This window comes from Nilaparvata lugens, chromosome X (genome assembly GCF_014356525.2).
Source record: "Nilaparvata lugens isolate BPH chromosome X, ASM1435652v1, whole genome shotgun sequence".
Classification (NCBI taxonomy): domain Eukaryota; kingdom Metazoa; phylum Arthropoda; class Insecta; order Hemiptera; family Delphacidae; genus Nilaparvata; species Nilaparvata lugens.
In genome coordinates this window covers 27,635,112-27,661,219 of record NC_052518.1, presented here as the reverse complement: position 1 = coordinate 27,661,219, position 26,108 = coordinate 27,635,112, and the positions used below count along the sequence as shown (strand labels likewise).

Genomic DNA, 26,108 nt, shown 5'->3' with positions numbered 1-26,108 from the left:
AGCCTGTCATGACTTTGAATAAATTAACATTAACATAATATTATTTTAATCTTTCTTCATGAAAGGTTACGGTAAATTGCATATCCCACTGAAATCTTTTATACCTGTAGATTTCAGAATCGTTTTCTCAGTCGACGGAAATAAAAGATATGTCATGTTTTTGTCGTTTCACTACAAAGAAATGAAAAAATATCTTTCCTTTCAGACTGGTCGACGATAGAACAGTTGTGTGTCCAGAAGCGGGGGATCTGGGCAATCCTCCTAAAAAGTTCAGAGGTGAGAGAAATAAAATTTGTATAAATATGTAAGTTAAATCTTCTCAAGAAACGTTTATCTTTTTAGTACACATAGCTCCTATTATAGTCTATACAAACAAACTCTGGAGTGAAGTAAACAAATAATTGACTGATGCTTGAAGGAAATCATCAGGTGGATTTACTGTAGGTTGATTCACAACAGTTCAAATGCTGTTTCAAATATTTGAATTATTGGAATCTCAAATTGAAAAGTAATTCCTTTTCCACGAGAAAAGTAGATGTGAATAAATTACAACTGAGTCTTGCTGATAATCTTAGCCAATCAATACTTTTTTCCATTACTCCATAGTTTCGTTAAAAACACTTTTTGATATATATCAGCCAAAGAATCTGAAATGTTTCTTTTAATACTACACAATGATCAAATTCCTTCCCTTGAGTCTCAACTGTAGAGCTTCAAATAAAGTCTCAAATTATCTGTAATTTGTAAGATCTATTCGAAAAGATCTGGTGTTACTTATATGTAGTGTTAATTTTTTAGATTGCCTGTTCAAAATATGCCCCATGAACAGATATTCTGCCCAGAAGCAATTCTGGAAAGCCGCCAAGCAGAATGCTAGCTCTACAACCGATGCCGTTCTACTCAAACGTTTACATGTAAGTCTAAATATAATATTTATTTCACGCAATACATTTTTAGGACTAAGAATTTTACGACAGTAGCTATTATTTTCTCTCAAAGCAATCGCGGCCATCCACAACAAAAAATTAAATTATGAATAAATAGAGCTTGATTTACATATCTTTTTTCGAACAAACACGTCTCTAAATAAGGTTTAGTGATTACATAATGACGTAGAGTGCATTCTTCTGTTGCAACGATTTTTAAAACTCAAATAATAGGCTATACAGGCTTATCCAGTTCGTGTTGCCAGTGCTTTCTGAGCTTTTTGTACTCGAAAATAAGGGAAATATTCACTAATGGCCATATTCGCTTTATGGTTTCTATTGATGAACGGGAATAATAAAACTGGTATCCTAGTACAAGTATCATATGAATAATTTATTCAATTATTCGATTTGTTCAAATTTTATTAAATTAATAATTTATTGTAATTATTAGCCCCACTAATGCCGCAATCAAAATTCTGAATAGACTGCCCTTTGAAACAAGACAACTTGATAATTACAAAAGGTTTAGAAATGTGTTAGAAAAATTTCTCGTAGGTAATCTCTTCTACTCTGTCAAAGAATATATATGGAGAAAAAATTATATCCAAAGGATTTTGAAATGAATTAAAAAATAATGTATATTTTTGAATAATGTGTATTATTGTATATTATGAACTTTATGTAATGTATATTTGAATTTGAGTCCAATGTACTGTGACTGTTTATTGTAGTGTTTTATTGACCGTTTTATTGTTCTGTATTGTATTGTGTTGTTTGGCCTATATGTCAAATTGTGATGTACTATTGAGGCTAATAAAGATATTCTATTCAATTAATTTATTGTATTTTCACAGCATGCCGCAGAAATTGAAAAGAAACAAAACGATACTGAAAATAAAAAGCTGCTTGGATCAGTTGTTCAGTATGGCAGTGTAATACAGGTAAGTAATATTTTCTAATTTAGTTAAGGTATCTTTTAAATTTTTCTATTTTTTATGTAGCCTATTGATTTTATGAAACTACTATAAAATTATGATGAGAAAGGTTGAATTATCTATCTACTATTGATCGATGTCCAAATTTGAGAAATCTTTCAACACCTCCCATGTGTATCAACTATCAACTGTAGATTTTGAACTCCGCAATAAAAATCTCTAATATAGGTATCCACATATGCTCATGGGCGTAGTCAAGGGGCTGCCCCCTCCCCCAAATTCAATCTAAAATTTTATTCCGAAAATGAGAACTAAATAAAACTTGAACATGGACTTTTTTATTTTTAGAAAAATATAACTCCAATTTCTAATTCTTGAATCATAATTCTGAACTTCACTTCCTTTCCAACGTTTTATGTTGGCAACAAAATCATTCCCGCCAATTTTCATTATAAACTGATCTATTGTTGCAAAACTGAAGATTCCCAACTCATCGCTGCTTCAAAAATCATGAGGATTGAAAAATACATTAGAATAATTAAAGTAAGTTCATTAAAATAAAGCATTATATAGAAATAAAATATAATTCTCCACAACCCTCTGATTAGCATTTATTTTTCCGATGCATTGTTGGAGAGTTCTAAAGCAAAGAAAGAGAAGACAATTGGGAGAAAAACTGTCATCTTGAAATTTCAAAATTTTAATAGCAGATTAAGCCTATAAGAAAGCTGTTGATAGATATAAAGAACTTGACTCAATCAAACTTGTAGAAAATTTATTAAGCTTAGCAGGTTCAGCTAAGGTGAAGGTTGAATTGAAAGAGCTTTGAAATCTCGCCAAAGATACACACAGAATCTGCGTTTATCTGTGTTATTTCAGCTTTTTCGAAAGCAAATGAACAGAAAATGTTCAAATTTTTTTACAGATTTTCAGCTAGGGTTTAGTAATTTCGTCTTGAAAATGCTCGAATATTACGCAAAAATTGCTGATTTTCTCAGTTAAAATGTCACACGAAAGGTGTAACAACAGAAGGCCTACATGAAATTTTCAACAAAAAAAATCATAGTAAAATTTTCCACCTTAGTTGTTCGAGATGTATAGATTTTTCGATAATTTTGAAAAAAACTTCAATAAGTAGAAAACTATCAGTTAACCTCTAATTCTAAGGATATGGCTGGAAAGAGAAAGAAATTTCCATTAAAATTCATATAATTTGTTTCTTTATTTGACGTTTTTGATCTTTTTATGAGCGCTGAAATTGGAAAAATGTACATTCGTTAAATTCAAAGCCAAATTTTAACTGTGAACGCTCAAAAACGTCAAAGGAACAAATTATATGATTCTTATTGGAAATTTATTCCTCTTTCCAACCATATCCTTAGAATTAGATTTTGATAAATAGTTTACTAGTTATTGATGTTTAAAAAAGAATCGAAAAATCATATATCTCGAAAACTTAGGTCGATATAAAAACATTCTACTAGACATTGTTTGTTGCAAATTTCATGTAGAATGTATGGTCTTCGGCTGTTACAACTTTCGTGGGACACTCTGTATAGATAAGAAAAACTGAAATTTGGTACATCCGTTCAACTGTGGTATATAAATTTGTGTTATAGAACTTTCATCCAAGTGAGACGTTAGCATTTGTCGTATATAATAATAAAGTTATTTATTGCTTTCAAGCCTTACTGTAGAGGAAATAGATAATGTATAACTATTGGATTTTCAAATAGCTCAACATTTAATTCAGATGTAGGTGATCGTGTCACTCGAACTGAACTGAACTTGATTAGGTTGAACTTTAAGTTGGCTATCTGAAAATCCATAAATACACAAAAACTACAGCTATTACCACAGCACACTATACCCTAACTTACCGAATCATTCTAGAGATTGTGTTTTATTAATTGTTTTCAGCTGTTGCATTTGAAATCAAACAAGTACCTGACTGTAAATAAACGGTTGCCTGCTCTGCTAGAGAAAAATGCGATGCGTGTCTATTTGGATGGAAATGGAAATGAGGGCTCGTGGTTCTATATCTTACCCTATTACAAGCTTAGATCTACAGGTGATAATGTGGTTGTCGGTGATAAAGTCATCATGAATCCCGTAAATGCAGGCCAACAGGTACTGCATGTCGCTCAAAACTACGAACTTCCCGATAATCCTGGATGCAAAGAGGTAATTATTCCAACTAACTTTTATTATATTGTCAGAATTTCTTTCATGAATCTCCTCATTGACTTTATTATGTACCGGTATCATCATTGTCTATGTGTAATTTACTTCAATGTGTTTTAACATAATAGAACATATAATTTAGTATTGAATACTAATAAAATAATGTTCAAGCGTATCATGGTACCCTGAAGTTAGGGTCCAATGTCTTGAAACGGGTCCGGAATTTAAAATTGTATGTACTGTTGTATGAGTTAAACTCTACTTCGATACTACTAATTTGAATTGTTGACTAATAGTTGAATATTTTGACCAATAGTTCAAGACTAATGACAAAGTTCGGCGCATATGTTTGGATGCATTTTTTCCAACTCGCTATGTAAATTTTTAGCTACATGTCAGCATCGCCGCTCTACTCAAGGTTTCTTGTATACAATTTCAGTTTATGTTTACTTTCTTGCAGTTAAATATAGTTTATCCCTTTGTTTATTTTTGATAGTACGGGACTTTCAATATTAATTATTCAATGAATAAATAATTGTTACAGGTGAATGTTGTCAATACAAACACTCCGTGGAAAGTGACGCTTTTCATGGAGCACAAGGAAAACCAGGAGGAAATTCTGAAAGGTGGTGATGTGGTAAGACTTTTCCACGCAGAACAGGAGAAATTTCTGACGATGGATGAACACAGAAAAAAGCAACATGTGTTTCTGAGGACCACGGGACGCACGTCTACTACTCTTGCTACTAGTAGTAAAGCCTTATGGGAAGTTGAGGTATTCACCAAAAATTACAATATGAATACAAATAAATTACATTAAATGTACTGCTTTATCACAATATCTCATCAAATCTTAACTATAGATATATTTCATCAATTAAATATTTATATAGGTGATCTAATTACAATGTGACCCTAATTTCTAGAACATACAAGTTCACAGGCAATTTCAGTTTCAATTTCAATTTATTTGAAAAAAGATACATTGTAGTGAATGTAGTGAATCAGTGTGGATGCGACAGGCACACTGCCCAAAACCGCACACCACACAAAATAATGCAGAAGAAGAAAAAACAACTTATTCAGAAATTAAACAAACTTCAGAATTACATGCTAAATCTTGAAATAAAATACCAATTATTTATATCATTATAATTATTCGCATCGTACAATATAAATAAGTTTAATTAAAATGAGAAAAAATAAAAATATGTTCAATTAAAATGAGAAAAAATATAAATAAGTTCAATATAAATAAGAAAAAAAAGAGTTGACTAATTAAACTAAACAAAATTACAAAGAAAATAATAAAATAGAGAAGAAGGTCTGCAATGTCTGTGTCACCAACAAATTCACCTTTTCTGAGATGTTTAGCATGTAATAAATCCTGAAGTATTAACTTTCCCTTCTTAGAGTTTCAAGAGCTTTAGAGCCTTGGACCACCCTCCAAGGTACCTGGCAGATCAACAGGTGTTCCTCCTGAAAGACTACAACTAGACTATAATAGGCACGAGGGAGTACACCAACGCGTTCAGTAACCTCGTTATCTCCGCAAAACTAGCCACTATTACTTTTCAAAATATGCTAAAATTCCACTTGCTACCGCCAGTGAAAAGAAATACAAGAATAATTCCATTTATTACGAAATAATATTAACCCAATTACTTCAAATCTTCTTAATTAAAAACTCACTTTGTGACAACTTCAAGAGCTTAATAGAGAAAAAAAATGTGTCTTTTTTTTACTGACATCTCTGATAGTGTTTGGGTGTTTCCTTATCTATTGAAATTTGCCACCTTTTATTTAATTTGAGAATAGAATTGATACTGTAAATGTAATTCAACCATCCATCACTTTAATAGTTATAAGAAAATTTTCGAACCTCCTGGATGAAATGAACGTAACTAAAAGTAAATTGAAATGGATTTATCAAATTCTATCAATCAAATTGATTAATCAAATTCTACTATTATTAATAATAAAATGGCCTTTATACAATTTCTCAATAATTGCATTACAAAAGAAATCGATTATAACATTTAATCATCGGCATTTTTCTCCATGGCAAAGTGCCGTCTGGAGGAGTAGATGGAGTTTATAAATGTTCAGATTTTAAAGAAATGTAAAAGGTTCAAAGGCTAGTGTTACATCAATTATCATTTTTCCACTTAACAAGTAAATAACAATAAATAAAATATTTTTATAATTTTATAGACAATATGAAATGATATGTTGGAATGTTGATAATATTACGTTGGTTGATGACGTCAGAGTGAATGGAGAGAGCGTGATTTTGGTGGAAAAGAGAGGTTAGAATGAATTGTGCAGTAAATGGTATCAGAAGGATGTGTATAAATTGAAAGTTTGTACTATCTGTAAAATTGGAAAATAAACAAAAAGTAAGAAGATGTACGTGCTTTCATTTAAATATTGTCACAAAAGAACTTGAACAAAAATAATCAAAAATTGAACTGCTGGACTAGAAAGAATGTGTACTGCCATGCCCCTCTGCTCTGCAGTACCGGCTCACCGCCTGCCGCCTGCCAGTATTGTCATTCAGGTGTATCCGTAACTCCTTTCAAATTCTATTATTAATTCTATTGACAATAATTGTAATGTGTTTTTAATAGGCTGTAAAAAAACTCGTATGAACAACAGCTTTATAATAATGTTAGCCAGCAGTTTCTAATTCTCCCATGTATTTTTATCTTGCTTTGTCGATATTTAACAATGCATTGTTTATTCATGTATTTATCAATAACTATCCATTTTTTTATGGTACAACTCGTAGCACAGTTTTAATGTGTGATTTACAGAAATGGAAATAAATATGATTCGATAGTTTGAATTAAAATATGATTTTATAAGTTTGAAAAGAATAGATTCTATATGTTTTGAACTGAAATTTTATTTGGCCAGTTGGAATTTGACTTTGGAATGTTGACAGGTTGTACAACACGATCCCTGTAAGGGGGGAGCCGGTCACTGGAATTCCTTGTTCAGGTTTAAGCATCTGGCAACAGGTCACTATCTAGCTGCTGAAGTTGACGATGATGATGAATCTGCTGATCAGATGAGATTGAAACTGAGAGGTTAGTATTAACTCTCTTATTCATTAAATCCAATCAAATAAAAAAAACTAAATAGAAGTTTCCAATTCATTCAATTAGGCTAATTGTTTCTGGATTGAAATATTTCTGATAATAATAAATAATTTCCATTAGTACTTTACTGACACCGTACTGTGCAAAGTACCACTTGCTTTTTTCAAATTGTCCGTCATATGTAGCTGGTACTGTTTCTAGTGTCATGTAGTTTAACTGTACAGTTTATTTCCATTTTGACCATCATCAACGCTCAGCTGTTCAATTCTCAACTGAATAAATTGAAGTTGCTTATATTGACAACTAAAATGGTGGTGCAAAATTATCCATCCTAGTACAGAAGCAATAACTTGCATGCTATCCGCTACATTCTTTGTTCAAATTTTATTTAGTACTAGCAGGTAACCCGTGCTCCGCAAAGGTCTAATTGAAAAGTTGAAAAACTAAAAACTTGGTCTATTGATATCTTGAAGAATTTAAAATGGGCATATAACAATCCTTGGTAAATTGAGAATCTATAATATGCAAAATTTCAAGCTGATCAGTTAAGTAGTTCTTACGTGATAATGCGTCATTCGTAAATTTCCTATCCCATACGTGTATAAACTCATTCTTTCCTTTATTATATTATAGATTATAGTGTTACGCAAACTGCTACATCCTTTGCTCAAATTTAATTTATTATTGTAGTATTGCGCAAACCGCTGTATCTTTTGGTCACATTTAATTTAGTATTGTAGTATCTAGCAAATTAGTTCAAACAGCGTTCACACAAAAAGCGAAAAGATGGCTTATCACCATACATTTTAACTTATTTCATATTTTTTGTTGACGTAATTTTACTCAAAACAACAAATAGAAATAGGAAATTTTAGTTTTTTCCATTAAATGGCTATTATTGGTTTTGAAAGTTTCAAAACAAATAATGATTTAAGTAATTAATAGCAATTTGTAATTGAGTAATTAATAGACGTTAACACTTACACTGTTCCTGTAGTACTTAGCAACTGTAGTTTTACAACTGTAATAGTTGAAAACTATCAAGTCCTTATAATCGGCTAAAAAGTTTCGAGTGTAGTTTAATATCTAGCTGATGTGTTTCAGACTTCATCAGTCGTAAAAATTAAAAAGTGACAATGATTTTAGTCATTTGTTTTTCAAGTAAAAACTTTGAAAAATGATAATGATCATCACATAACTTCCATTTGAACTTCTTATTAAGATTGTGGAAAAGATACGTTATTTGTTTACTTTGTTCCCTATGAATGTGATTTGATAAATGAATGACGTGAAATCAATGGCATAGATCAAGGGATCTATTAATCCATTCACTTGAATTTCAGACAACCAAGGAAGTGCAGTGTACCACTTAGTGTCAGTTCCACATTCCAACGAAATCTCATCACTTTTTGAACTTGACCCCACCACTTTAACACGTGGAGATTCGCTGGTTCCACAGTCCTCATACGTTCGTCTCCACCATATTTGCACCAACACATGGGTACACAGCACTTCTATACCCATTGACAAAGATGAAGAGAAGCCTGTTATGTCAAAGGTGAGTTGTTTTAATTTTATCACTACTATTGAAATCGATCAGTATCAGATAAGCGCTTGTAGTGGAAAGTAGTGTTCTTGTTAGCTCTGTGTTTCGAAGTCGATCTCGATTGTTCCAGGAAGTTGAATTACCAAAACTGTGACCAGTTCGTTGTGATAGTGTGCTGTTGATATTATGCATCAGTATCAGATTTGTTTATTGGATAATTTATAAGTTATAGTGATTTTAATCCATAATATTCAAAGGTGAGGTTAGGTTTGGTACAGAAGAGCCGAAATGTTCAGAAGATAGCAGTTTGGACTTTGTACTCAACACAATACAACAATATCTATATACACAATACAATTCGAAGTACGTCTGCTACAGCTGGGTGAGAGTGTTCTTATCTCTTAGTTTTGCTTTGTTTATATTTCGAACTGAATGAAAGGCTACAGGACTTGGCCCATCTAATGATATCAGCTAGGCCTACTGCAAAATAATTTTTATTCATTCATACCTCGGAAACTATTTGTTATTTATTGAAATACTCAAAATGGAAGCAAAGTTGGATGAAATTCTTCAAAAGTTGAATAAATTGGACTGTTTACAAATGAAACTTGATAAAATCACGAGTAAATTCAATGAGGAGTTGGAAAATCTCAAGCATGAAGTAGGGGAGTTGAAATCTCAAATGCAATTAGAACGAGGGAAAAAAGAAAGTTTCTTCAGGAACAAGAACGTGATAATTTTTGGTATGAGAGGTGGAGGAAACTATTGGACTCTGAGAGAAGAAATAGTTAAGGTATTAACATATATGGGTGTTAACATCAGAAATCAAGATATAGATAATTTGAAAAGGCTAGATCCTACCAAAGAGGACGGACTTATTAGAGCAACATTCACTTCAACGTTCACTAGGAATGAAGTACTAAAGAAAAAATTCAAATTATCAAAAGAGAAAGATTTTGAACACATAAGAATAAATGAAGACCTGGACATGAATACCCGCGCCATCTGGAAGGAGCTACATCCGTTCATGGTCGACTACAAGAAACAAGGAAAGAGAGTTTCCATGAAAAAAGAGAAATTAATCGTCGATGGTGAACTCCTCAGTCTTGAAAAATTAAGAGTTGAGCAATAAGGATAAGAAGAGACCAAGAAGTGAGGAAAGCTCTCCCAGGGCGAAGGATGACAATGATGCTAAAAACTTGGATAAAGATAACATAAGACTTGGAAAGAAAAAGAACATAAATACCATGGAGACATATATTACTTCTAAAGTAAGAGAGAATAAAAATGATGTTAACACACAAGGGCCTTCTAAACCACAATAGCAATCACGATTAATAGCTACAAGCAATGATAAGGACAACAAAACGAAATTGGCTGATAAAGATCTTGGGAAATATGAGAAAATAATTGAAGAAGAGGAACAGACAGATAAAATAAAGTTATACACATATAACTGTAGATCTCTCAGAGAGAACTGGAGGGTTGAACAGTTATTAGAAGAACTAAAGAACGTAGAATGGGACATAATGGGGCTTGCAGAAATAAGAAGAGATAGCGAGCAGTGCTTATTGTTAGAAAATGATATGATTTTGTACATGAATGGAAATGGGCCAACTGGTGGAACAGGATTTTTAGTTAATAAGATATCGAAGAAGAGAATTATAAGCTTCAAGCAATACTCACACAGAATTTCAGTCATTATTTGGAAACTGCAAGGACACTTAAAAGGAAGGATTAAACTAATACAAGTGTACGCGCCAACTTTAGCATCTACAGAAGAAGAAATAGAGGATTTCTATGAAGATCTTGAAGAGGCTCTAGAAAATGATTCATGCAAGTACAATATAATCATGGGAGATCTTAATGCAAAAATAGGAAAGAACGATGGTGAGAGATGTGTTGGAAGATATGGATACGGCGAAAGAAACGAACGAGGAAAGCGACTAGTCGAATACGTGGAAGGAAAGAACATGTTTATTATGAACTCGTTTTACCAGAAAAATGAAGAAAGAAAATGGACGTGGGTAAGTCCCGACGGTGAGACTAAAAATGAAATAGATTTTTTCATCATAGATAAAAAATGTATTGTTCAGGAAGTAGATATAGAAGATGAAATAAATACCGGAAGTGATCACCGACCTGTTAAAATTGAAATAAGAGTAAAAGAAAATCGGAGAAGGTACCATGAGAAAAAAATCACAAGACTGAGTACTGATGTTTTGAAACTTTTAGCTTTTGAGGAGAAACTAGAAATGAAAATCAATGAAGAAACTATTCATATATGTGAGGATATGGAGGCTTTAACAAGCAAATTGACAAACGCTCTAAAAAGAACGAGACAAATGCTAGGCAATGAACAGGAGAACAAGAAACGAAAAATACCAAGAGAAATAAGTAAATTACTAGAGAAAAGAAGAAAATTAAAACGATTTGGGAGAGACAAGATTGAATTTAGCGAAACCTCAAAGCTTATAAGAAGAAAATGGAACGAATGGACAAGCAATAGGAAAACATCGGATCTAGAAGAAACTATCAAATTTGGGAAAAGCATCAAACAATGTAATAGGCTACAGCAACTTGGAAAAAATACTATGATTTGTATGAGAAATGAGTATGGAGTCGAGGTGAGGGAAATAGATGGAATGCTGGAAATAATCTGTAATTACTATCAGAAGCTCTATAATGACGACATTGGCGACTTGGGAGGCGAGGTTCAGCAGGAGAGAGAGGGTGAGGATGAGGAGTGTCCGGCGATTCTTAAAAGTGAGGTGAAGCGAGCGATTGATCACCTGAAGGAGGGAAAAGCAGGCGGCCCGGATCGAATATCGAATGAAGAATTGAAAGCAGGCGGAAATACGGTAATAGATCTATTAACAAAGCTATTCAATATATGCCTTAGATTCGGAAGAATTCCAGAAATATGGTTGAAAGCCAGCCTGATACTCCTTTTCAAGAAAGGTGATAGGAAAGAGATAAAGAACTATCGGCCGATAAGTCTTCTATCTAGTATATATAAAGTGTTTATTGCGGTTATAACGTATAGGATAGACAACTATTTGACTGGATCAACTTCTGTGAATCAGACTGGTTTCAAGAAAAATTTCTCAACTCTTGACAACATGCTTGTATTATTGGAATTGATAAGAAATTCGAAAGACTACAAATTCCCAATGGTTCTATTATTTATAGATTATGAGAAAGCATTCGATAGCGTTACAACAAAATCTGTACTAGATACGCTCTATGGACTTGGTATTAGAGGAAAATACTTAGAAATATTCAAGCTCATTTATGAGAGAATGAAAATCGAGGTTAAATTGAGAGGAAAAGAGAAAGTCGTGGAAGTAAAAAGAGAATTAAGACAAGGTGACATTCCTTCGGCAAAAATATTCAATGCTGTCTTGGAAACATGCTTCAGAAATCTCAATTGGGAAGGATATGGAATAGACATTATTGGCCAAAAATTAAATACCTTGAATATGCTGATGACGTAGTTCTAATAGGGAGCAGCGCAGAAGTTCGTTGTATGCTAGAGGAACTAAATAGCGAAACAAGGAGGATTGGATTAAAGGTGAACTATGATAAATCCAAAGTCATGTCATTCAACTGCCAAGAAGAGGAAATATTACTGGAGGAAGGGAAAATAGAGAGAGTGGAAAACTTCATTTATTTGGGGCAAAAGATTGGAAAGGACGGTCAAAGGGGAGAGATTACCAGGAGGATTGCGTTGGGCTGGTCGATGTTCAGACGTTTCAATTACCTATTCCGATCTAAAATCGACATGAGTGGCAAAAGAACATTATTTCAAAGGAGCGTTCTGCCAGTGATATTATACGGCTGTGAAACTTGGACATTGAATGAAAAATTAATAAAAAAGCTAAGAACTAGTATAAGATCGATGGAAAGAATAATGATCGGAGTGACAAGAAGAAATAGGAAAAGAAATACTTGGGTTAGGAATGAAAGTAGAGGGAAACTAAGATTTAAGACGCACTTTTTTGCTCCAAAACCCCCTCCCCCCTCGTCCATCCCGCCTCCCCTTCCCCCCGCCTGTAGGGTGGGGGGTGTTCTAAAAATAGATTTCCCCTTCCCCCTGCCCAGTGGAGGTGAGGGGGATGAAAAGAGAGGAAGATATCTTTCTCTCTCTCTCTTTCTAAAAATAGATTTCCCCTTCCCCTTGTCCAGTGGAGGTGAGGGGTTGAAAAGAGAGATATATCTCTTTCTCTCTTTCTCTCTCCCCTTCCCCTTGCCCAGTGGAGGTGAGGGGGTTGAAAAGAGATATCTCTCTCTCTCTCTCCCCTTCCCCTTGCCCAGGTGAGGGAAAAAAAATTTCCCTTTTAGGAGGAAAAATTCCCTCTCTATACTGACAGATTAAAGTGAATCCATATTTCTACATCTAATGCTATACTGTCAAATTAAAGTGAATGCTAGATGAGGGAAAAAAATCTCTTTGAGAGGGAAAAATTCCCTTGGTGACAGATTAAAGTGAATCCATATTTCTACATCTAATGCTATACTGTCAAATTAAAGTGAATGCTAGATGAGGAAAAAAATCTCTTTGAGAGGGAAAAATTCCCTTGGTGACTGATTAAAGTGAATCCATATTTCTACATCTAATGCTATACTGTCAAATTGAGGTGAATGCTAGATGAGGGAAAAAAATCTCTTTGAGAGGGAAAAATTCCCTCTCTATACTGACAGATTAAAGTGAATCCATATTTTTACATCTAATGCTATACTGACAGATTGAAGTGAATTGAGAAATTCTCTCTCTCTCCCAGTATAGATGAGGGGGAATAATTTCCCTTTGAGGGGGAAAAAATTCTCTACTGACAAATTAAAGTGAATCCATATTACTCTATACTAGCGAATCCAGAGTGAGGTCAATGACTCTCTCTACATCTAATTGAATTGAGAAATTCTCTCTCTCTCACATCTAATGCTATAAATCTCTACAATGATCTAAGTTCTTTTACATTTTTTATCTGCAATATCGTACAAGCATTTCCAAAGTTCATCGGAATTTTTAACAACAGATAATGCTGAATCATTTGTACAATCATAATGTAGATGACCGCTGTCTAGAATATTGAGCAGTTCGAAAATCTCAGATAAAATCGAAAAGTGTACATTTTCTGTTTTTGTTAACGGTAAATCAACATCTTGACATCCTGTTGAAAATTTAATATTCTTCGCAATTGAATCAAATTCATTAAATGAAATTGACATCAAGAGACGAGTTAATTTTTTGAATTTTGAAAAACCATAACACTGCATCTCGCAGATGTTTGACATGTCTCGAATGAGGGGAATAGAGAAAGATATATCTCTCTTTCTAAATTGATGAGATGCACGTGTTATAGGGGCTCCTGTCTGTATAAAAAAGATCACCCCACACGTGTTGTCAGGTCTAGCTCTAAGCAGCAACTAAACTAAAAATCGTGAATGGGATATTGGAATGAAAAATCATTTGAAGGCAGAAAACGTTTATTTACACATTTCGGCACAACTATTCATAATTTCATCTTCAATTCTAATTAGCTTATCTATACACAAATTATGAGGACGATAATAACATAGATAGTCTCTTATATCATTTAAATTAACCGTGCTTAGAAAAATGTCTTTCAATTGTTTCGCCAAACTATAATTTTCAGGAGTTGATTTCCTAATTGCACTTTCACACTCATCGTACCAATCAATACAGTTTTTTAACCTCACTTCCAATTCGTTGTCAGCAGCCAACCACTTTCTCGGATCCATGTTGTTGAGCGAATGAAGAAAACTAAGTGTAGGCAGGAACTATTATAGAGTAATTAAGTGGTCTTTCTTCATTAATTGACGAGAGACAACATGTACGTGCTTTATGCAGTCTCAATGCATGCAGGCATTGTAAATCCTTTCCATTGTAGAAGAATCCATAACGAGTAAAGTTTCTTTTCTGTGAATTCGTGTACATCGGAGCCATTTTCATACTTTGCATTCGATTGTTTTCGCACAAGAAATTATTTGTTTGATACATATTTTTAAACAACAAAGAATTATAATGTTGGGCAGAGAATAAAGCACAGCGAGAATGTGCTCTATTTTTATGAATGTTACACACAGCATAACACCATGAACTAGTGAAAAAGCTGAAATCAGGTTTTGGATAATCCTCTGGTATACATTGAATGTTGCTATGCAATCTTCTTAAAAACTTTGCTTTCTCAGTTCCTTTTGTGAAAATTTTCTCATAACCTGCAAGGTAATCACGTATTAATGAGTCACTGTATTCTAAATCTCCATCTTCCCATTTTATTTTATGATAGTGACGTTCTAACCATGTTACATCGTTATACAATTTTGCACTCAATTCTGTCTTTTCAAATGGTGATTTGAAATGTAACACAATATAATTATTAAACTGATCAATTATGTTAAGTTCTTTCACAATAATTTGATTACAATCTTGTTTAAACCAAAGAAAGATCAACCATAGCAATTTTCGCACTCGCTTCCTTGTCCACTTCTTTATCTTTTGCGGCGTCGGGCTCCTCGAATCCTTCGTCTCTCCCCTCCTCTTCTCGTTTCTCCTCCTCCTCCACCTGCAGCGGCTTCGGTGTACTGCACCTTGCTTCATAATAGAAACTATCAAGATCGCACTGAATACCAATAGAGCGAGTTTGTGGCTTGTCCAAAATATCAGAACACAAAGAATAGGACATGTTGTCTGTTCAAAGGTGAAACTGATAATGAACTAAATTGAGCAGAATGCACACCTTATATAGGCGGTGCGCTCTATCAATAAAATTACTGAACTTCTTTCACCATGCTCGTGAGAGGTGTGTACTCCATCACACGATCGCTAATTAAAACGCAATACGCGGAAGTATTTGCAGGTACTGCACTATTAAATTCCATTTCAATACGAACATCTGTCGATGATTTCAAATGACTTGGTTGGTGTGAACAATCTACAACAATCAGCAGTGTTGATTCACAAAACGTTTTAAAGTCAATTTCTGTTCTGAGTTTGCTATTGATTGAATGATTATAATACAAGGGCGCGAAATCCAGGAACATGCGGTATAATACCTCCTTCTTACCTAGCAGATTTTCATATGGATAATACTCGCTGTTCAAATATGCTTTAACATTGTAAATACCACAGCTATCGAAATTAGATATTGATTTTTTAATTTTATTCTTACGATCAGTTTGAAATGCAATTATAACGTATTTTGGACTATCAAAACTCGATGTGGTACGAACTGCCCAAGAATGGTTAAGTGAATTTTGCAAATTTGGTAATTCACAAATTTCCCAATGTCGGAAACCTAATTTCAGTGGAATGTCAGCATCGAGCAGTCTCAAAAATTTCAGTCTTACATGATCTTCTAAAGTTATGTAGGGCATTCTCCATTGTAGTTTTGTAATTTTCACACTAACGCTTGTTCCACTTGTAGACTCAACACAATTTAGATCTGTCGGTGACCTCAATAAGACGAGTTCCTGTTTCAAATTTAAAATTATTCTTTGAAAATCTTCAAAAAACGGGAGGATTAATTTCAGCGGTACACAGAAAGTGAATTTATTTTCCGTTAGCTCATATCCTGCTCTGTCAAAACCAGCCAAGTGATATGTGTTTTTATCGAGAGTATTCTTCACTAGAATAGCTTTAATTGTGGATGTTAATCCAATCAATCTTGATTTAGAAATTTGCTGACCTGCTAATTCATATTGTATTTCGTCAAAAAGGTTGCCGATTACGTTACTGCTTAATTTATAGTCTGCTGCAACTGGTGCATCGCTCGGCTCTGTTCCCGGTTTTGTACAGTTAACTGTTCCCTCAATCAATATGAATGATTTACAAGGTAAAGAATAGACATCTAAAGAATTTATGCCAATACGTGCCTCGTCAGAGTTTTTTATTTCCTGTCCCGAATAAACTGTATGAGTGTGAAATTGGAATTTAGTAATATCATTATAAAACTGAAGGTCTGTCTCCACATCCAGAATTCCACTAATTGCTGCCGCTCCCCCTCCTAACATGTCGCCAATCAACTATAAAACCCAACTTTTCTAATATTCTCGCGCTTTTAGCCGACAAAGCACGTTTGTTTTTAGGTGTTGACGCTATCTCGTTCCTTTCTCTAATGACTTGATTGTGCATGCACATATTCGAACGTGGGTTGAAAATAAGATAACCCATTACTTTTCACGTATGTGCAACCTAATTGTAATTGTATCTCCACGGAAATCAATAAACGATCCGTTCTGGTCCGTTACCTTTACATTAATAGTTTGAATTCGATGCGTATTCAAAGGTACATAAATAATCGGTGATGGTACTTTGTTTATTAAATAACCGCTAGGAACCTTTGGTAAAAATTCATAGATTATATGTTTTTGTTTTCCCTCAGAGTAACTGCCGCAAGCTAAATTACACTCAACTACAATACTGTCAACGCTTGTTATGTTAACCAAATGTTTGGAATAATGCCATTTATTTGGCTGCAAAACAACATTATCATAACCAAGTATCTTAGCAATCGAATCAGAACGTGTTAAATCAATGGGTTTATCAGAATGAATTTCAATCTTCATAGTATTTGCGTTTGCACGTATAATAAGTTTATTCTTCTTCCCATCAATATTCAATTTATTCTTTAAAGATTTTATAATATCCTCAACTTCATATGCACCAGTATCCAACTCGATTAATCTATCACCATATTTGAAGCTGGAATTTGTTCCTTTGTTAATGTTTGCAATACTATTGTAACTAGAAAAATTAATCAATCCAATTTCCCATTCACAATTTTTATCCAATTCTATAATTTCTTGTAAATGTTCATAGAGGTTACTTGTGTTAGATCGTAATGTAATAACTACCATCTTGTGTGTTCACCACAAACACTTAATTACAACTGATTTGCAAGAAACAATAATGTAAGATGACCACAAAAATCACTATTTAATGGTTGCATATGCTCCACATTATAAAATATATTTACTCCATTTTCTTTTTTCCAATATTTGTCCAATTCGTATGGAGGTTGTAAATTTCCAATTGGATCAAAATACCAAACATTAGAGCCAACTTTCTTATATGCTACCCAATGTGTGCCATCCTTGCTTTCCCTTGCTAAATTCACAATGGCATTCTCGTTTTTTAGAATTTTTTTGGGTAATGCATCTAGCATATATATGCCTCTTAGCTGAATCTGTAATAATTTTGACCAATCAATCAAATCATAATTACTCAATTCTCCTTCAATATTCATACCTTCTTCTTCTTTGTCTTCTTCCTACTCTTCTTTGTTGTTCTACGTTTCTTAACTTGAGGGAATAAACTCACTCCATATGATGATGATGGGGGTAGGGGTGGAACTCTCCCCCCACTAGTTATTTGAGGAAAAGGCTTCAAAAAATACCCTTTTCCTGCAATATGCTTTTTCAACTGAGCTATAGCTTTGCGTCTAATATCATTACTATAACTTCTCCTCTCATTCTTCTTCTTCTTCTTCTTTCTCAAAGACCCACCAAACGCCGCTTTAGCTTTCATGACGTTTGTAACAAGATAGCTAAGTGCTTTCTCGGCAAGGGGTGTTTGAGGATTTTTGAAAATGTCCCATGCAGCGTTTGCTAGAGCTCTGTCAGCTACCACTCGAGTTTTATTATCGCTATTTTGAGTATAGGCTATATCATGTATCTTGCAAGCTCTATCTAATAAATTTATACCTTGATCACCCCTCTTTAACCTTTCATTAACCTTTGTGCCCGGTCCACAATACTCGTATCCCGGAATATGATATTCTTCTCCCAGGTTATCAATTACCTTATTTAAAATAGTTGATGTCACATTACCTGCCAAACCTGACACACCTTTAAAAACTCTTGCCGCTGAACTCAAGATTCCTTTACCCTGTTTCCTCGAACTCTGCTTTTTTCTCCTACATACCATTTTTCATTACCTTTCAACTCAATGGTTGAACATTAACTGAGGTTAATTAATCAATACATCAACTTGAATTGAATTGAATTGGTTTAATTTTCAATCGAGTTGGAAATGAATTCACACCATGTATCAGATTGCTATGTGCTTATAACATTGCTTGAATGATAAGAATATTATTTCAAATCTGAAAGGTGAATGCAATTTGAAAAGGGGGGGGGGAAATGATGCTGGCATTGCACGCCCACCCACATCTGCAGGAACACATGCTAAAACAGATGTAGGAGGGAGCGAGCGAGAAGCCAGCACTGCTTGCCTGTATGGCTGTGTGTGTGTGTGTGTGTGTGTGTGTGTTTGTGTGTGTGTGTGTAGCGGTAAAGACTACTGAGCATGCTCACAACAAACTATAAAAGACTCAGTCACCTTATTCAAATATCATTCACAACAGAGCAGGTGAAGCAGCATTTCTTCTTCTGTGTGTTTCTACTATTCATTACGAACTTATCAACAATAACAACAGGTAAGAATTGAAAACAATTTTTTATCAAATATGCACACATTTTATTTATCTATTCACACATACATAATAATATCATGTAAAGCATGTTAATGCCAGGTGCTTAGCGACATAAAAATTGTTAAATGCTAAATTAGCATTTAACAATTTTTATGTCTGTCATAAAAGCATTAACATGCTTTACAAACAGACATAATGTTTTACACTTCAATTTGAAATTTTGAATGTCTTTTTCGCTCAAAATCCGGGCGAATCTTTCTGGCAAATAAACATCAGTTGTTCTTAGTCCAGGCACCCGGATTTTGACCACAATTCGGCGACCGTGCTGGTTGCACGCCTCTCTCACGTCGCATATTGGGTAAGGTAACCCCTCTTCCAGCTCACAGAGAGGCGTCCACGGTTTCTCGACCCGACTATTTAATAATTTCAGGAAGCTTTCTGATTCCATCTCGTTCTCTATCTCCACTTCCTCCTCCTCCTCCTCCTCCCTTCGTCGCACCTCCTCCATCAGCGGCAGCATGGATGAGTTCTCTTCCGGCACACGTTTCTGTTGAAAAAATATTTCATTAGACTCTTATTTGTTTCAGATTTTTCATCATCAAATCATACGAGAGAGGGAGAACTTGCTCAACAGATTCACTATTCAAAACTGAAAGTAAGTAATAACTCGGAAATTCTCCGATTACTTGAACTCAATTCAAATTGCTAGATAATTGACTCAAAAAATATTTCAGTTCATTACATGCTCATTTTTATCAACAATAATTTTGTTTCACACGGAATATTATAAACAGTTTATGCATGTGAACACATTTTTCATAATTCAAATAACAATGTATTATTCGAATCAATATTTCAGTTCATTACATGCTCATTTTTATCAACAATAATTTTATTTCACACGAAATATTATAAACAGTTTATGCATGTGAACGCATTTTTTCATAATTCAAATAACAATGTATTATTCGAATCAATATTTCAGTTCATTACATGCTCATTTTTATCAACAATAATTTTATTTCACACAGAATATTATAAACAGTTTATGCATTATTCGAATCAGTAATTTGATATAGTAAGTAATATATATATATATATATATATATATATATAAGTAATAACTCGGAAATTCTCCGATTACTTGAACTCAATTCAAATTGGTAGATAATTGAATTGTTTCATGCAACATATTCAAATTTGTTATCGAAATTACTAAAACATGTTTATTTTGAATTTTTATCCAAATTTCAATGCAACCATCATGAAAATTTATCTGTGTTCGGATTGTTTTGATAGCACAATTAGAAGTCAAGCTCAGTCTTCGCTCACAGTATAAGAATCAGTAATGACTTGTAATGCACACAAAAGATTTTATCCATTGGAAATTAGTTTTAAAAATTCACATTTTATAAAGATTTTGTGCACATTACATGTTAATACAATAATAATAATTTTTGTTGAAACTAACCTTTGATTGAGTGAGCACGTCCTCTTCCTCGAAAACTAGCCTCCTCTTCCCCTGCTTCTGCTTGATGTTGTTGCTCAGCGTTGTCAGCACCGCATGCCGCGGCGCCCAGGTAGCCGCTGTAGATTGTGGCAGAGGACTGTCCGGAATCACGATCTCCTCACCCCTCTCTTGTTGAACGAAGATTCCCTGTCTCTTCAGGGGTGAGGCGGAGGAGGAGGCGGGGGAGGTAGCGGAGGCGGCAGCCGTGGCAGCGGAGGTGGTAGTCGAGCTGCGAGCTTTCTGCTGCTGCCAATAGTTGAGCACGCGCTGCGGCGGGCTATCCGGCAGGATGTATGATGGAGAAGATGTTGATTGTGAAGTCATCGTGAAGGTGGCTCAGATGTTAATGATAATTTTCCTCTCATCGCTTCTGTTTATATAGCATACGTTTCTCTCTCTGTTCCAGGCTCGTGCGAGCGAGAGCGTGCTACAAGGCGAAAAAAATTCAAATTTCTCTCCAACAACACGTGCTCCCACATCATTATCGGTTTGTAAGTATTCTCTCTCCTATAAGACACTCAATCATTTTTCAAATAGCATCCATGTGTTAGAAGACGAAAAAAAAAAATCTCGTCTAGAACTCAGCATGAGAGGGTGAAAACACCTGCTAGAAGCTGAAATCCCCCATGTCAACTCACTCAAACATATTTCTAATATTATTAAATATTTCACAACATAGAGGAATAGCATTCTCGATTTATTTCTACTGGGTGTATATTTAAAAACATCTAGCTTGATTCTAATTTTATAATTCAAATCAATGTTAGAGCTCTCAAATTCCTCCTCTAACCAATAGTTTGAGACATACAATTCTTCCAGATTTTCAAACTGCAGAATATAGCGAGTATTGTTTCTATTGTACATTTCTTTTATTGCAATAATGACTAACTCTATACCTTGTGGTAACTCTTCCAATCTTTTACACTGTCCTACTTTTACTTTCCCTTTAATTTCCAGCATTGTGATGTTATTATACTGCTCCACTTCTTTTTGTGTGAAGGGAGTGTCTTCCAAGTTTTTCCATACATCTGACAGAAACTTAAGTGATTCTATTCTAGGAAATGTATGACCATTATAGCTTGTCATACCATTGACTGTAATTACACAAATTTTCTCTTCCCTTGGTAGACAAATAATTTCTTTTTTGTCAGTGTAAGGGATTACAAAATAACCCTCTTTCTTAAGGTCTTCTCTTGCATTGTATGCATTAATAAAAACATTTTTATGGCACCCCTTTACAAAGTAAACATTTTTCGAACCTTCCTTTTCTCCTAAAACACCTACATATGCAAATTTTCCTTTATTATTTACAGTAAATGCAGTCACATTGTACACTCCACTTAGATCAAAATTTCGCCAATGTGAATGGAAATATGGCTCAAGTTCCTCTCTCAAATTTTCTATTTCTTCCTCAAATTCTTCTATCTGCTTATGCTGTGCCCTAAATGACTGTGTGGTTTCAAAAAACTCAGTTTTCCTCCGTTTTAGATCAATTTCATCCAGTTCTAGCTTACGCTTTTTGTCTGATAGCACTGTGATAGGAGACGTGGGCTGTATCTCTTTAACAGGGTATGGGAGAAGCTTACAAGTTATGTTTGCTCGTTTTCTTAAGACTTGTGGTATCAAGTTACCTGTTGCTACAAAGCCCAACTCATCTAGCTCAACAACTTTGGATATGGTAGAGAAAACTGTGGTTGACTTGGAGAATTATGTCTCACCACTCTTAATATAACACTTTTGTGAGAAACTGATATTATTCTTGTTTGATGGATCCTCAAAAATTTCTACATAATTTATAGGTAGTAAATTGAAACTGAATGCAGAAATAACATAAGAAATTATTTTATTTCTATGTTGTGGGTCAGTGGGCAGCTTTACTTGTACACCAGTCAATTTCTTGGTATTGCTATTACCCCAGTAAACATACTGTAGAAGATCATTATAGACCAAACAACAACAATTTTTTAAATTATCTGTCAGTTTTCTCCACATTTTAGCCAAGGACACAGAATAAATTGGAGCATTTTGGAAATAATTTCTACTATCATTCAAGAGTGACAAGCTATCTTGAATAGGGTCAAAGATTTTGCTATTGTCTCTATTTGTTAAACTATAGTTATAGATTGTAGCTTCCAAACGTGTAATACCATGCATTTTAGCTGCATCAGAGGTAAAGGTTTCCCGTAATCTTGTATCTGGACAGGCAATAAAGTCTACAATATGGTTACCTAACTGCTTATTTACACCAGGGCTTGTGATTTGGCATACCAACTTATTATAAATTTTTACCCTCACATTACTATTAACCCAAGTCAAGCAATCAATCCCAACAGTTTTATTGTTATCTACTATCACATTATAGTCTTCTTTATATTCTCCTTGAAAGCAGAAACAATGATTTGTAGTTAGAAAGTCACACATTCCATTCTTGTTGAATATTCCAGCAAAGTCCTGTGTTATGTGCAAGTCTAGTAGATAGAAGTGCACCTTCCTCAGCTGCTCCAATAATCTCGGTAGTTCTTCTATCAATGTAGCAATTGGGACATCTGCAAGCTCCACTTTGTAAGGTATCCCCACTGGTTCCTGGTATTTTTGTTTCACCTCGTTGTAATCATCTTTACCAAGCACTTGTAGAATCTTTTGAGACATATCACTTCCACTGTCCAATAGGTAAGCCAGCTTTGCTTTGACTCCATGTTTAGCTGTCACCATATTAGAGAATTTCCCTCTTAAATATAAGTTGAATGCACCACATATATCCTTTTTTAGAACGAAGCGTCTCTTATCCATTGGCTCACAATCATCCAAAGCACAGATTTTCACAAGCATTATATTGTCACAAAAAGGTTCTGTTATAGGCATAAGATTTGAGTCAACCTGCACTAACAGTTCTTCTCCAGCAGTGTAATCAATATTTCCAATGTCTGTCACAAGGTTGTTATCACACAAGTTTTCTGATAGAAGCCACAAACCAAACCGCTCATTGGTAGGCTTGATTTTATTACCACAGAGCATATGCACATTAAACACCTTAGAAGTATCCATGTTTACTCCACCGTTGACACTATCAAACTGAACGAATGCAGATCAATGCAGTGGTATTTATAGTAAGATAGTTGAGAAATGACCTCATACAGAATTATTGAAACAAGATTTGGATGCTGACAAATTTTATGAACAAGAATTAAAGAAATCAGAGTTAGCTTTAGATGAAATGCAAGTTTATCTTGAATATTAAAGAAAGTTGGAAAGCGTTATCTCGTAAAGCGTCTCGGTTTTAGTGAACCGTCTTGGATAGATAAGAGTCAATTACTAACTAAGTAAATATTTTACAATTGATTATATACGCTGATCATTCCAACTTATAGTTTAATATGTTTTCAGATATGAGCTGTCGAACGGAAATCATTTGATGAATATATAAGCTCAGTATATATTATAAATAGGCATTTTAATGAATTACGTAAATATGATTCTGTTTCTTTAGAAAAAATGGCGAGAATACAAAGTTATCGTTGTGAACTAACTGAACTATTGGAGATGCATCAGCAATTATTGGACCAGTTAGCAGAAAAAGGATGGACGAATATGAAATATCTAACATTTGTGAGAGACTATGAAAAATTAGGAGTTTGGCATAGTGATAACTATAATCATATTTCAGTTTGTGATTTATACGGTACATCATATGATGCTTACAGGGAAAAAGATTGCCCCGATTCATGGAGATGTGAGTGTGCACATCTTAAAGAGTCTATCAATAAAATTAAAAAATGTATAACAGAAAAAAATAAACATTTAACAAAAGAACAATTAAATGAACTTATCTGGAATTTTTTATTTATTTGTTCAGATGAGAGTGGGCTAGAACAAGATTGATAGCATATTATGTTTAATTTCAGATTGGAGATGGATTCAATTTCATTTGATAAGAACTATTTTTCGAATAAAATCGATGAAAAATATAGATGTTGTTATTTCGAACTTATTGAGAAAACAATATTAGAATTGAATAATTTCAGAAAAGAAGGACTAACGTTTAAGGAATATTTAACATTTATAAAACCTGGTAAAAGTGAAGAACAGAAGTCAGAACATATAAGCGTATGTTATATTATAAATAAGAATATAGTTGATAGACATCGAAGATGTGAATTAAAGGAAATTCCTGAATTTTGCTATTGTAATTCATTAGGTTGGTTGAATATTCAAATGTATTATTTCATTGATGATAGGTTAACAGATAAAAACATTGATAGTGTAAGATTTACATTTGAAATTATGAAAATGTGTGGCGAATCAGCAATGTTGTACAAACTATAACTTTAACTTTTTTACAGAAATTATGATGAACTCGTTAATTGAGGAGAGAATAAAACTATTAAATACTAAAAGCTTTGAATGTGAAAATTAATTGTAATACTTGTAGAGGTTTAAGGAATAAATGTATTAGTTGTAAGTTACAAATAAATGCAAAATTATTATAACTATTGACAAAAGTTTGAAAAATAAAGACGATATTGTACAAATTTTTGATTATTGCATGCCATATTTAATGAATGTAAACTATATACTTGAATTATGTAAAGAATTATCAAAAAATAAATGCTGTATAATGTTTCTCATTCTATGTTGATTTATTGAATTAAACCAAGCTACTCTAGTTGTAAAGCTATGTGTAAGTTAGAATAATATATGAAGCCGGTTTAGTCTGATTAAGTATGTACACATATAAAATTGATTGAACAGTAGTAAGGAAGTCTTCATACTAACAACATAGAATATTATGGTAGAAGAGAAAGATATTTCAAAAAAAAAAAAATAAATAAATAAAAATGGATTAGCTATTGTCGACTTTGATGAATTGGTTATTAGTTCTTGTTCCACCACACCATGTATCAGGTTGAATGTGCAAAAATCTGTTTGAGCCCTTATGATGATAAGAGGTACATTGCTGAGAATGGTGTTGATACTCTCCCATTTGGACATTATAGAGTGCCAACACTCTAACTGATTGCTCAGTATGTCCCGTGACAATCATCCAACACCACTGATTTCGAGTTGTAAATATCATGAATATTATTAGATCTAAGCTAGCTTTAGAGCTTCATAGCGTGCCACGTGTGAACTATCCCACTCGCAAATATGAGTTGAAAAGTAAAAAAGACTTGCTTCAAGCCGATCTCATTGAGATGACAAGTTTATTGCGTTTTAATAAGGGTTATAAATATATCTTAGCTGTTATTAATTGTTTTTCAAAATTTGCATATTGTGTAGCATTAAAAGACAAGGCAAGCCAATCTGTATTTAACGCTCTCGAACCAATTATTTCTAAAAATAAGGGAGTTAAGCTGTTCCAAACAGATCAGGGAACAGAATTCTTTAATTCAAAAGTTAAAGCGTTATTAGATAGATATAGTATTAAACATTATCATGTTTT

At 33.7% G+C, this 26,108-nt stretch overlaps 1 protein-coding gene across 1 annotated transcript in view; it reads left to right on the top strand.

Annotated features, from left to right (window-relative positions):
• The window catches only part of LOC111047153 (inositol 1,4,5-trisphosphate receptor), a 129,873-nt gene that overhangs the window by 1,848 nt on the left and 101,917 nt on the right, over nt 1-26,108 (top strand). The window contains exons 3-9 of the mRNA XM_039441868.1: nt 206-276; nt 799-914; nt 1,784-1,870; nt 3,785-4,048; nt 4,593-4,823; nt 6,996-7,140; nt 8,496-8,710. Of these exons, the coding sequence (XP_039297802.1) occupies nt 206-276; nt 799-914; nt 1,784-1,870; nt 3,785-4,048; nt 4,593-4,823; nt 6,996-7,140; nt 8,496-8,710 (1,129 nt within the window). The remainder of the gene's footprint in view (nt 1-205; nt 277-798; nt 915-1,783; nt 1,871-3,784; nt 4,049-4,592; nt 4,824-6,995; nt 7,141-8,495; nt 8,711-26,108) is intronic.